Source organism: Martes martes (genome assembly GCF_963455335.1).
Source record: "Martes martes genome assembly, chromosome: 7".
Taxonomy (NCBI): domain Eukaryota; kingdom Metazoa; phylum Chordata; class Mammalia; order Carnivora; family Mustelidae; genus Martes; species Martes martes.
Window position 1 is genome coordinate 45452332 of NC_137894.1, and position 13888 is coordinate 45466219.

At 36.2% G+C, this 13888-nt stretch overlaps 1 protein-coding gene across 2 annotated transcripts in view; it reads right to left on the reverse strand.

Moving 5' to 3' along the window:
* Positions 1–2011: 2011 nt before the first annotated feature.
* Positions 2012–13888, reverse strand: part of CLPX (caseinolytic mitochondrial matrix peptidase chaperone subunit X) — a 44371-nt gene continuing 32494 nt past the window's right edge. For both annotated transcript variants that reach the window (XM_080808785.1, XM_080808786.1), the window contains 5 exons: positions 13027–13191; positions 8507–8806; positions 6848–6940; positions 4917–5023; positions 2012–3728 (listed from right to left, as the gene is read on the reverse strand). In XM_080808785.1, the coding sequence (XP_080664911.1) occupies positions 3638–3728; positions 4917–5023; positions 6848–6940; positions 8507–8806; positions 13027–13191 (756 nt within the window). In that variant the 3' untranslated portion in view covers positions 2012–3637. The remainder of the gene's footprint in view (positions 3729–4916; positions 5024–6847; positions 6941–8506; positions 8807–13026; positions 13192–13888) is intronic.

Here is a 13888-nt window from a genome sequence, read left to right on the forward strand (position 1 = left end):
GGCACTTAACTGAGCCACCCAGGAACCCCTCTTCATTCTTCTTCCAGTGTGATTAGGTGGAAAGGTGATGGAAGTTAAATCCTGGCTGTTGTTTACTAGTTGTGTGCTGTTGGGAAAGCTACTTAAGCACTCTAGGCTTCAGTTTCTTTATCTACAAGAAGGGTTGATAAGAGCACCGGCCTCACAGAGTTGTTACATTAAATGAACACAGTGACACAGAGTAAGCACTGTATGAGTGTCATCATCATTTTGCTTATCATTCTTATTTTTCCATATGTACTTTAGAATCCATTTGCCTAGTTTCAATTTAAAACTTCTTCGTATTTTACTGTAATATTCATAAATAAAGGGTTAATAGACATCTTGGTAATACTGAGTTTCCCCATTAAAGAACATGGGATACCACTTAAAAAAATCAAAAACCCCTACCCTTCCACTCTTCCACTGCTATCACCTTAGTCCAATCCATTATCTTTCAAAAAGCAATAAAAAAAAAAAAAGAATAAATAAATAAATAAATAAAATAAAAAGGCCTGTGTCCGATTCAATCCTTGCTCTATAGAGTTTGCTTATAGTGCAACCTGAGTGGTCTTTTAAAACTTAAGTCAGATTACGTCATTTCTCTGTGCAAAACCTTCCAATAGCTTCTCATCTGGCCCAGAATCAAAGTCTGGAAGGGAACTAGAAACAGGAAAACCAACTTTTAGTTTACTGTGGAGTGGATGTGAATTGAAAGGAGTTTTGTTTGCATGATGAGAACTATCTGAAAAACAGGAGGAAAATTATGAGGTAAGAGAGGGACAAGTGCTGAAGGGCTGTCCACCATGAGGCCACTAGTCATGTTTCCCTTCATTTTCCTCAGTCTTTCCTTCCCAACAATCTTAATATACATCTAATGATGCGCAACTCTCCTGGTTAATACCCTTTTAATAATAAAGCCCCACTATTTTCTGCCTAAAATTACAACTTAATATGGCATATAAGATATTCTATTGCTTTAAAATGTATGGAGCACCCAATATAGGAGACATTATGTCTGGTATGTATGGTAAGTGCTGATTATAGTTAACAGAATATACAGGGGGTTTTTTGGTTTTGTTTTAATAAATTTTTTTAGAAGATTTTATTTATTTATTTGACAGACAGAGATTACAAGTAGGCAGAGAGGCAGGCAGAGAGAGAGGAGGAAGCAGGCTCCTTGCTGAGCAGAGAGCCCGATGGGGCTTGATCGGAGGACCCTGGGATCATGACCTGAGCCGAAGGCAGAGGCTTTAACTCACTGAGCCACCCCAGGCGCCCCATAATAAATTTTTTTTTAATATTTTTATTTACTTGACAGACAGTGACACAGAGAGAGAAGGAACACAAGCAGGGCGAGTGGGAGAGGGAGAAGGCTTCTGCCAAGCAGGGAGCCCAATGCAGGGCTTGATCCCAGAACCCTGGGACTAAGACCCCAGCAGAGAGCAGACATTTAACGTCTGAGCCACCAAGGCGCCCTCAGAATACAGTTTTCACCCTACTGGGACTTATGGTATACCCGAAAAGACATGTGAAAAATAAGCTTAGGATTTTCCAACTCCTAAAGCTCCGTAGTTGTTTCACATTTGTCAAGATTTTTATTTAATTTTCGTTATTTCTTTCTGGCAAATTCCTCCTTGATCTTTCAGATCCATCTGGCCTACCGCCTTTTGTGTCACCACACCTGTTACCTACCTCATTTCCATAATTATGATGCACAGATGTTTGTGTTTGCTTCCCCTAGTAGATTAGTAATCTTCTTGAAAAACTCCGTCTAATCTAGTGTGGGGCCCACGCAGGACATTTAAGTGGAGGTTTTCAATAAATGTTTAACATAAACTTTAATAACAGAACTTTGTGGAATATATAAATAGGAGCATTTATTAGAGAGATATGAAAGTGCCAAGGATTAAACAATCACTAGAATAAAACAGCTCATGATAACTGTGTCCTTTTAAAAATAGTACTGCTATGGATATACCACCACACTGGCTTTCATTTAGTACTTTTGTTTTATTCAAATGCCAAAACATAAGTTTCAAGATACAAATTGTAGTTATACTCAGTTTGTTTGATTTAAAAACATCAATTATGCTTTGTTAACAACTTCAAAAACCAAATGCAAGTTGTTGTGACTAAAATGTCTCCCAGTCCATTTCTGGAGGATTACCCTTATTATATTTAGTAACTACTCCAATTTTCACTCTACAAAAAGGAAAACAATGATGCTATAAAGAGAAAGATAATAAAGTTATAATATGAAAGACTTCCTGAGAAGAACTTTAACCATTAATAGAGACTAAGAAGGATATCAGTTTCTGTTCCATTTTATAGTAACCAGGCTTAAACACTCTACAAAAGTGCATTTCTGGTCCTACCAGCCATAGATAGCTCACATCTGTTATCACAATATAGAAAGCCCAATTCTTCATCAATAGGATTTAGAATTTGCGAACAGCTTAGTTCTTTTCCTAAGAAAAAGGGGGCAAAAGGAAAACTCAAGAATCTATAAACCAAATAATGAAAACAAATATTTAAATGTACTCTGATTTAAACAATTTCAAATGAAGTTTAACTGTTTAAGTTATGGAAACTTGTATCATCATTAAGCTTAAAAGGTACCCAAATATTTTGGTATTTATAGAATCAAATGAAATAACTTTATTAAGCCCCTCCAAATTTTCCCTGTTTAGTTTTGTTCTATAATGGAGGTTAACGTATATTTTAGTGTGAACACAGTCATTTCTGCTGATAGAGAAGAATAGATTTTCTTTAATGTTCTATGAAACCAAGGAATTAGATATACAACACCAAAAAAACAAAACAAAACTAGCTGAGCACTTTACATAAGTGCACAGTATTAGGATAGCACATGGCTGTTACTATGACTGACAATGCATGCTACTTTCAGAATTAAATGGTCTTTTCCTGAAGATTTAAGGCAGAGTTCAATTCCATCTGCCAAGCTCATGATACTAAAATGGACCAAAGATGGAAAATAAATCAGACAAGTCAGAAAGGGAATGGCCTTTTCTATAGTACCAATTGGGAAATTGGTATTATGCATTAGCAGATAAGACTAAGAACACAGCTAAATAAATCAGCAAAATATGGTTTTTCAGAGTACTTTTCCATGAAATTTTTAACTACTTGGAGACTATTTATTGCAATTTTTAAGATGAATAAAATTCCAATATTTTCAGGCAACAGATATGGGTAAAAAAAGGTTAAACTAAAAAATGGTATCCCAATCTTTAATTTTAAAGAATTTATTTTCCCATTTGTAGAGTAACATTATTGTAAAATCCAGTTATTGCAACACCTGCATTGCTTAAAGGAACTCCTAAGAATTTTGTTAAAGCATATTTTTTAAAAACTGAACCAAAATAATGTACATTTTATCTCTGAACACTGTATCATTAAAGTCCACATAATGTCCTCTGTATAAATCAATGTGATGTTACATAATATACATGATCTGATTTTTACATCCTAAAGGCTTCTGACCATGTATGATATCCAAGATAGATCCAATGCTTTTAATGTCAGACTGTAGAGACAGTTACGATCATAAACAAAAGAAGGAAAAGTTTTATATACAAGACAGAAGTCTGACAGTTTAGCTATTTGCTGCATCTGCCTGGCGAGGCCATCCCTCTTCTTCAACTCCAGAGTCATATTCTTCTTCAGAGGATTCTTTCGTTGGAGCCCTATCATAAAAAGCCATTAGGTTTTTTTTTATTTAAATAAAAATTAGGGGTAAACATGTTTTCTAGGCTCAAAATAATAAATTAATCCACCTAGCTAGAAAAAACACACAAAAAAGGAAAATATTAAGAGCACTTTTAACATTCAGATTTCTTAGTAGTGAAATACAGGAAATACTGAGAACTGCAAAACTAAGAGTTGTAATTTTCCCATTATTTTCCTTAACAAATTTATTACTGAAATAAATTGACAAGGCTTCAACTGCAAAGTCTTTAAAAATCCATTTTTCCACCAAAAAGGTTGAACCTATTATTTCAACTCAAATCCTTGACATTTAGCATATATCTGTAGTAAAGAAGTCAATAGCTTCTGAGCAAATCTAGCCAAAATTATGATCAGAATAAAATTTTTCATATATTGTCATCAACCAATAAAAGATTATGTCTCTGAATCAACTACCTCCTAAGTTATCTCAAAAGATAAGCAAACAAAATAACACACCTTGTGACTTAGTTAAAACAAATTCAATTTCTGGTATGTAACATTAATATCAAGTGGTATATAATAAATATTCATTGAAAAGACCAGGGGTCAGTAAACGACAGCCTGCAGGCCAAATAAAGCCCATCACTTGGTTTATTAAGTAAATATTTAACAGAGCACTAACATGCTCATTCACTGATAATTATCTGTGGCTGCTATTGCGCTCTGAGGGCAGTGGTGAACAGCTGCAATACAGACTGTGTGGCCCTCAAGTATTCATCTAGCCCTTTACAAGCAACTCTGCTGACCCCTGGGATAAACAGACGAAGCAGTGAAAGATGGGTCAATCTGTCAACCAACATGATAATACCAAGAGAAAATTTTGTGAAAGATCTGAAACCACTTATTCATAAATGACAGAATTAGCAGCAAAGTTCATTTAAATCTCATTTGGATGACTTTTCTATCTCTTTTGATACTTCTTCCTTAGGGGAAGGCTAATTTTCAAGAAATTTTCAAAGACTCACAAAATACTATTATTTTATAAACCAAAATTAGGACATCTTTTCCACAGAAAACTTTTGAGATTATGGCACTTTTATGAATATAAGGATGCTCATGCAATTTTTGTGACAGACCAATAAACCATAGCAGTAAGGAGCTGATCTTAAGTTTTAGATTTGTTCAAGCTTGACAAAACACTTTACCGGATATATCCTGGTTCCTTTTTCCCTTCTACTACTTCTTTGTCAACCTCCACACATACAATATCAGAATTAGGAACTTCAAACATTGGTTCTAGTAACAGCTTTTCCTAAAGAGATAAGAAGTAATGAATTATATGGAAAAGTGTGGTTACATACAAAATACTTATGCTCTATATGCCACCAATCAAATTAATTAACTTAACAAATATTACTAAGTCCTTAATTCTGTATACCAGGAACTGAATGTTGAAAAAAAAAACCAATATAAAAAGCTTTCATACTCTTCATATTAAAGCAGCTGCTAACTAAATTCAGAGAGAATTCATTCTGTAAGGGAAAGCTATTTATCTATAGCTCTGTCTACTTAGGCCACCATGCACATATAATAAGACTGCACCTCTGGATTCCGGTGTTACTCAGAATTCTTGGCATATTTTATTACCACAGAGGTCAAATGGTAATCCTTACTTTGAAAATGATTTAATCCTAAACAATCTCTACCAAACTCTTCAATTTTGAACTATGACTTCAAATAAGCGTTTGTTTCAACAGAGCTGCAGATCTTAAGGAAAATACTGGAGTACATAAAAATTTCTTTTAAAATGTTAACTATGGGGCGCCTGGGTGGCTCAGTCATTAAACGTCTGCCTTTGGCTCAGGTCATGATCTCAGGGTACTGGGATTGAGCCCTGCAACAGACTTCCTGCTCAGTGGGAAGCCTGCTTCTCCCTCTCCCACTCCCCCTGCTTGTGTTCCCTCTCTCACTGTCTCTGTGTCAAATAAATAAATAAATCTTAAAAAATAAAAAGGAAATAAATATGTTAACTATATGACCTATTCTTGTAGTTTGCATGCTTTTAAATCTGTCTTTAATCAGTAACACCTGAAGTCCAGGAATTCATTACAGAGTACAATCTCAAACTGTCTGTGGTAAATGTGTAGTTCCAATCAAAAAGTCCTATTATGACGAGAGCAGTAATAATTAGCAATGAAAACCTTAAAAGAGAATAGGAACATATGCTTGCTTTGGGAGCACGTAGGAAAATAGTAACCCACTGTACAGCCAGACCTGGAAAGCAGGGGGAGAGAACACTATAAATAGAGTAGGTGATGGCTGAAAATAGAGTAGGTAATGGCTGAAAATAGGCTGGGTCTCTAGAATTTTAACAGAACCAAAAAATGGGAGTTCACAAGGTGCCTGGGTGGCTCAGTTAAAGTGTCCAACTCATGATTTCAGCTCAGATCATGATCTTGGTCATGAGATTTGAGTGCTGCATCGGGCTCCACACTGGGGTGTGGGGCCTGCTTAAGATTCTCTCTCCCTCTGCCTCTCCCCCCTGCTCACAGAAAGAAAGGAAGAGAGGAGAAAGAAAGAATAGTGAGTTCATATCATTGTGAAGAATTTAAGGGTAAAAAAAATATCATGGTATCTGCAATTTAATTTCAAACAAACAGGAATGAGAATTTCAATGGGTCTGAGGAAGTTGTCTAGGGAGGTTAGTCAAAAGGCCCGAATAAAATTTTCAAATTCTCCTTCCCAGAATCCTGATTTTCTCTATTTCTTTAATGTTATTATGTCCTTTGTTGCAAATGCTTGCTTATTTATTTCTTGGAGGAGAGAGAGAGGAGGCAGGGAGGGAGAGGGAAAGAGAAAATCTTAAACAGGCAACCTGAGATCATGACCTAAGCCAAAATCCAGAGTCAGATGCTTAACTGACTGAGCCACCCAAGTTCCCCTGTTGGAAATACTTTACAGTTCCTTTTTTATAATAAAGAAAAATATAATCTATGGAGACAAAATAATAATAATAATAATGACCACAAGAAACAATTCCAGGACACTTCCATGGATATATTTCCAAAGAAGTAACATGGAGACTTAATATTTATAAAACCAAGAGCAAGAAAATAATCTAGTAATGCCAACTTACCATTATGGACCGAAGACCTCGTGCACCTGTTTTTCGTTCTAGTGCTAATCTGGCTATAGCTTTCAAAGCATCCTCAGTAACATTAAGTTCACACTACAAATACATAAAAAGAAATGAGAACTTAGATAATACTTACGTTTTCCTAATATAACCATATAACATTTGATCTATTAATTGTTACTACCTATCATCATTTCTAGCCTTTGTAGAACAAAAAGGGACTAACGCCCTAACTTTACAGATAAAGAAGTTCAAGCAGATTAAGTATACTGATTCACTAATAATTAGAACCACAGGATCAGAATCTTTACATCTTGACTGACTCTGTCCCCTTTCAGACTAAAGCATTTTTTGACCATTACTTACTTCCTAGAAAACACTCATCACTCATTTTAAAGAATATTACTAACCTTCTCATCCTAAAGAACAAAGGCAAAGCTTTAGACAAATCTCTCTAAATTACCACAAATTTCAAAACAAGAGTTCAAATTACTGATACTTTATAAATATACTAAAAAAAAGATTAACATACTTTGGAACACCACACTTCACAAGACCTTGGTATGAAGCAAATTATGGTTATGAATTTCTACTTCCAGAAAATGTAAAATTTAAGCAAGGTAATTATCTCTCATGGTGCTTTATAGCCTTGCCTTCAAGCACTCGTTTCTGTCAATTAGCCCAAGAGAAGTAACAGTATTTCGAATCACAAAGTTTCTCATTAGTCCTTGAAGAGGTTTTCTAGATTAACATGGACTTTCCACGACTTTATTCAACATTTATTGGGCCCCTACCTGTATACTAGAGATGAAATGAGGAATTACCATCTTTGCCCTCAAGGAACTTAGGTCTACTGGGTGGTGACAAATTAGCAAACTAGCATTTACAGTAATGTATGCATAGTGGTGCTAAGGGAGCACCAATGTGGGGGCATTAAAAAAAGCAAGGGGACCAATGAAGGATTTAAGGAGAGGAGTAAAATAACTAGCTTTATGTTTATTCTTTCATTAGATATTTATTAAGAACTTAAAATCTATTTTCTGGGCATTATGTTCAACAATATAAAAATGATCCATTCTGGAAGTAAAATGGAAGATAATGCTATTTTGGTGGTGGTGCTCAGAAACAGACTTGAGACAGGGAGACTTTTTGGGAGTCAAAAGTATGGGTCAAGGTAAAGAATGATAAAAGAGCTTGAGGTAGTGGTAGCAGAATGAAGAGAGGAAACTAATTATTTAAAGACACAAAGTTCATAAAACCCAAAACATATGCTGTATGACTGGATGTCTGGGCTTGTGGGACTGGATGTCTGGCTGCAGAGAAGTAGATGAGGAAGGTGAGGGAACTTAAGACAGAAGTATATAAAAGTATACACAGGATGCTGCAACAAAAGCATTTAACATTTTAAGGCTGAAAGGACAATCCTATGTGTCTGACTTAAGGGGCTGAGAGTAGGCTGCTGGCATATTAGGAAAAAAACAAAGCCAACTCTTAAATGTCTAATAGAACACAATCTGCTTTCCCTCATTTCTAGATCCATATTTAGTGAGGAATAGGCTGGTATTCCAGATAAGCAGGATTGGTTTTGCTTTTTAAGTTAATTTATGCAGTTTCAATAACAAAACCCCACAAATTGAGTATGAAAAATAAAAATCTAACCTTATCCATGCTGAATAAGGCCTGGTACTGAGGAATAACAGCATTACGTGGCTCAGTTAGTATTTGTACAAGTGTTTTCTCATCGAGACTATGCAAAGGAACTACCACAGGCAACCGTCCCACAAACTCAGGAATCATGCCAAATTCAATGAGATCTCTGGCTTCTACATGACGTAATAATCGATCTTTTTCTTCGATGTCTTGGTGAGTATTTGATTCTCCACTTCGGTTGGCAAGGTCTGCAGCAGCTGCAGCCCTTCTGCCTTTTCCCAGATTAGAAGGTGTTCCAAATCCAAGATACTACCAAGAAAAGACAGAATTAAAAATAGTAGAAAGAAGTGGCACTGTATTAAGTACTTTGCATATATGCCTCATGTGACCTTTGCAATATATGAAAGTTCTACTATCATTCGTATTTTACAAATGAAGAAAATAAGCTTCAAAAGGTTAAGTACCTTGACCAAGTTCTCCTTGCTATAAGTGGTAAAGTTAGGATTTGAATTCAGGTCTATCTGCCTTTAGAACTGAGAACTAAACCACCATTTAATAACCAATTCTCAAAGAATGAATTCTAGTAAAAACAGGTAAAAACTACGAAGGGAGGTCCCTTAGAACTTGGATGATGAGGGGCGCCTGGGTGGCTCAGTGGTTAAAGCCTCTGCCTTCGGCTCAGGTCATGATCCCAGGGTCCTGGGATCGAGCCCCACATCGGGCTCTCTGCTCAGCGGGAGGCCTGCTTCCTCCTCTCTCTCTGCCTGCCTCTGCCTACTTGTGATCTCTGTCTGTCAAATAAATAAATAAAATCTTAAAAAAAAAAAAAGAACTTGGATGATGATCTGTAGGGTTTTTCTGAGACCTCTAGACTAGTGTGGTTTCTAAAATGTGTAAGAACTGTTAAAATGGAGACAGTAATTATTTTGTAACCAAAATTAATTCTGTAACACTGTAAATAGTACTAGTGCCTATGGAACAAGCACCCTTATAAGGAAATTATGCTTAAGTGTCTTAAGTCACTGCTAAGCATTCTATTAAAATCATGATTCGAGGTTCCACACATCAACCTATGTTAGAATAATTCTGATTTTATAAAAAACATATAAGAATGACATTAAACAAGAAGGCTAACTTTGCTGCAAAAGTCTGGGTATTGGGGATCCTGACTGGGTCAGTTGGTGGAGCATGCAACTTTTGATCTCAGGATTGTGAGATCAAGCCCTACACTGGATGTAAAGATTACTTTAAAAAAATAAAAAAATAAAAAAACAAAAAACCCCCACAAAAAACCAACAACAAAAAAACACACCCCAGGGACGCCTGGGTGGCTCAGTTGGTTGGGTGACTGCCTTCAGCTCAGGTCATGATCCCAGAGTCCTGGGATCAAGTCCCACATTGGGCTCCTTGCTCAGCGGGGAGCCTGCTTCCCCCTCTGCCCCTCTGTCTGCCTATGCATTTGCGCTCTCTCTCTCTGATAAATAAATAAACAAAATCTTTAAAAAACAAAACAAAACAAAACAAAACAAAAACACACCCCAAACCACACACATACCCATTGTTTAAAAAAAAAAAAAAGGCTGGGTATCTAAGGTGTATGGATCCTACTTTGGTTCATATAAAAGAACTATACTCTAGGCAATTGTTAGGAAGTTTAATTTTAATATGTCATACAGCTTTTGTTGAAAAAAGCAGCTCATGATATGTGAGAAAACTGCCTAAGTCAAAAATTCATTCCTTTGACACTCTAAGCTGTATACATGAATAGTACATCAGAAAGAAAATTACTTTCCATTCAATAATTTAAACATTAGTAAGCTTTTATTATGTATAAGCATATATAATTTAAAAATATATTTATTTTATATAATATAAACATTTACAAAGCTTTATTATAAAACACTGGGAATACAAACCTAAAGACAGCCATACCCTAACGGGGCTTATTTAGAATGAGAACCCATGAAGGAATTAAAGTATCACAGGTGCAATGAAGGACAACCAACCAGGAAATTATAGCAGTAGACAAGAGGGAAAGAGGCACATACTGGGGAGGTGGGGTAGGAGGTGATCAAGAAAGCTTCACCAAGTTTTAAAAGATGAACATAGATTTGCTAACTGGATTGAAATAGGGGAGGGCATGAGCAAAAAAGGCAAGAGGAATAAAACTTAGGAGTGCAAGCAGCCCGGTATGGTTGGAACATAAGTGCATTATTTAATATTGTACCCCTGGCTTCCAACAAGGGCTGATAAAAACAACAGTCACATGCACATATTTAATTCTCTATAAAATCACTGTTGAAGACTCTCTTACCTCTGTGTCTTTTCCATAAAGATCTATATGATAAATTCTTTTAAATCTGTGTCTCCTGAAGACCAACCTCATATGCTTCCCCTTTCAGGTACTAATAACTAGAGTCCATGATTTCTCCCTACTTTTCATTAAGAAGTTCAAATGACCTAAACCTGCCTTCTACATGTTTCTGATCTCTTTTTTGACATTACTTTTAACTTTTTTTTTTTTTTTACATGTCCCTAGCTTCAAATTCTTTTTGGAAGCACTAATTTTAATCAGGTATCAGAACATGATCCTTGCCTCTGGTTACAGATTTTTAAGTAAACTCTACACTCAACATCGAGCTCAAACTCTCAATCCCAAGATCGGAAGTTGCATGCTCTCTCAAGGAGGCAGCCAGGTGCCCCCAGAATTTTGAATATAAAGTTATCTCCCTCCCTCTCTCTCTCACACACAAAGAAATAATTTCTTCTTTCTAATTTGTTAAGCTAATTCATGTGAAATTTCAAAAGCAATAATGACATAAATTAACTAATATGAAAAATTAAAATCTGACCTTATCCATGCTGAGTAAGAACTGGTACTAAGGAATAGAAGCATTATGTGGCTCAGTCAGTATTCATACAAGAGTGTTTTCTCATCTAGGGTATCCAAAGGAACTACCACAGGCAACCATTCCATTAGCAGTATTATTTTTTTACTGCTAATAAACTGCTGCTTAAACTAGTGGGTGCAAAGCCAAGGAGACTTAAAGCAAACAATATAGCAGAGTTGATCTATTATAAATTTATTTAGATAGAATACAGAATATATATAAAAGAAATCATTTGTGGCTAGCTATTATGTAAAACACAAAACATGGAAAATACTGGTGAGTTTGGGCTTCTTGACACTATGTTGACATTATACTTTATTGTAACCAACATAGGTACTGGGCATGTACCTGCAGATATGAAGAGTAAGTTCCAGTTAAAATCAAGGCTATTTAAGTTAAAATCAAGAATGTGGTTTTTGTTTGTTTTTGTAAAAGATTTTATTTATTTGACAGACAGAGATCACAAGTAGGCAGAGAGGCAGGTGCGGGGGTGGGGGGGCAGGCTCTCCACTGAGCAGAGGGCCCAATGCGGGGCTCCATCCCAGGACCCTGAGATCATGACCTGAGCTGAAGGCAGAGGCTTAACCCACTGAGCCACTCAGGTACCCCTTTTGTTTGTTTTTTTAAGGTTTTTTTAATTTACTCATTTGAGAGAGAGACAGAGAGAGCACAAGCAAGAGGAGGGGCAGATGGAGAGGGAGACACAGGCTCCCCACTGAGCAAGGAGCCCCACGTGGGACTCAATCCCAGGACCCTGGGATCATGATCCAAGCAAAGGCAGACCCTTAACCAAGGTCCCCTGAGGGACACTGAGGTGCCCCCAAATCAAGAATGTTTAAAAACATCTATAAAACTAAGTGGGATTGGGCGCCTGGGTGGCTCAGTGGGTTAAAGCCTCTGCCTTCGGCTCAGGTCATGATCCCAGAGTCCTGGGATAGAGCCCCGCATCGGGCTCTCTGCTCAGCGGGGAGCCTGCTTCCCTCTCTCTCTCTGTCTGCCTCTCTGCCTGCTTGTGATCTCTGTCTGTCAAATAAATAAATAAAATCTTAAAAAAAAAAAGAAAAGAAAAGAAAAGAGAAAAACCGAAAGGAAATGGAAAAACTGGATTTAGAGAAGAAAGAGGAAGAAGAGAGTGGAGGAGCAGAAAGGGAAGGAAAGGTCTCTTTAAAGAAAACAAAAAACAAAAACTAAGTGGGATCACAACCCTTCCCCAACCCCCAAACTGGCTGCCTCATTTTGTGAATGTCAGAGGTGATCTCTGAGAAAACTCCTGGGTGGAGGAAATGGAGAGAAGCTCTTTATTAGGCTCTAGTGAATTGGGCAAAAGGCCTGAACAGAAATTTTACTGATGTGATGCAGCTACCTCAAATTATAAAAGAACTCCTCAGATAAAATATAAAACCGAATAATCAAGTTACACTTTATAAATGAACTTTAAATAGATGATCTTTAGAAATCTTTCAATTCACCATTCTGAAATTTAAAAACAAAACAAAAAACCCCACCACCACCAACCTAGGAATATATTTCTGGTATGCTCTAAGAAAACCTAAATTAAAAATCCACAACTGGAAACTGACTATACATCCTCTATAACTTCAAATGTGCACTACCCTATATCCCTTCAGAAAAACTCACCTTTTCATTTTTCCTCCTGCTGATGATTCTGTCTAAGCCATTGAAAGCACCAGATGCCACAAATAGGATGTTTGTTGTATCAACTTGTACTGTTTCTCCACGTAACTTGCGGGAATTCTTTTCTGGAACATTAACTATCGTGCCTTCTAGTAGTTTTAATAACCCCTAAATAAAGAACAAATGACTTAGAATCATTGTGTAAGTATATTATTTATTTTACTTTAGAAAATGGGATTCAAAGGGGGAAAATAATACGTGGTTATGGTCAATGAGCATAATTAATGAAAACTCCCATATTTCTACAACTAACATGAAAATCTAATGCACTATCATATTAATAATTTGTAAATTTCTTTGGAATAGTACAGACTCCTGATGCACTCAAGAAATAGTCAATGCGAAAGGTTGCTTTTGATGGCAAAGACCTAATTATGACCTAAAGACAGAATTGACTCTGTAAGATGGTACCCAACCATGGTGGGAACATTTAAATTTGAAAATAGTTGATCTGTCTTTCATATGAATTAAAATTCTATTCTATTCCTGGTGTTAAACTTTTAGACTACCTATATTTTGAGATGCTTTTATAAAAAAATTACCTAGCACATTTTATGAGTGTGACCTCTCTATGTCTCAGTCAAAATAAAAATGAAAGCAGTTTTCCTTATCCTGTATTTTATATCATAATTAGTTACCAATAAAAAGTCAACTTGGCCACTTGATCATTAAGACTTCAATTATCATTCTACATAGAATGAAACACGATTTTATCTATTTTATCCTATTATCTAAGTGAAAAGAATAAGATACATGTACATACTTCATTTATGTCTAGTTAGAACCAGAACTCTCAAGAGTCTTC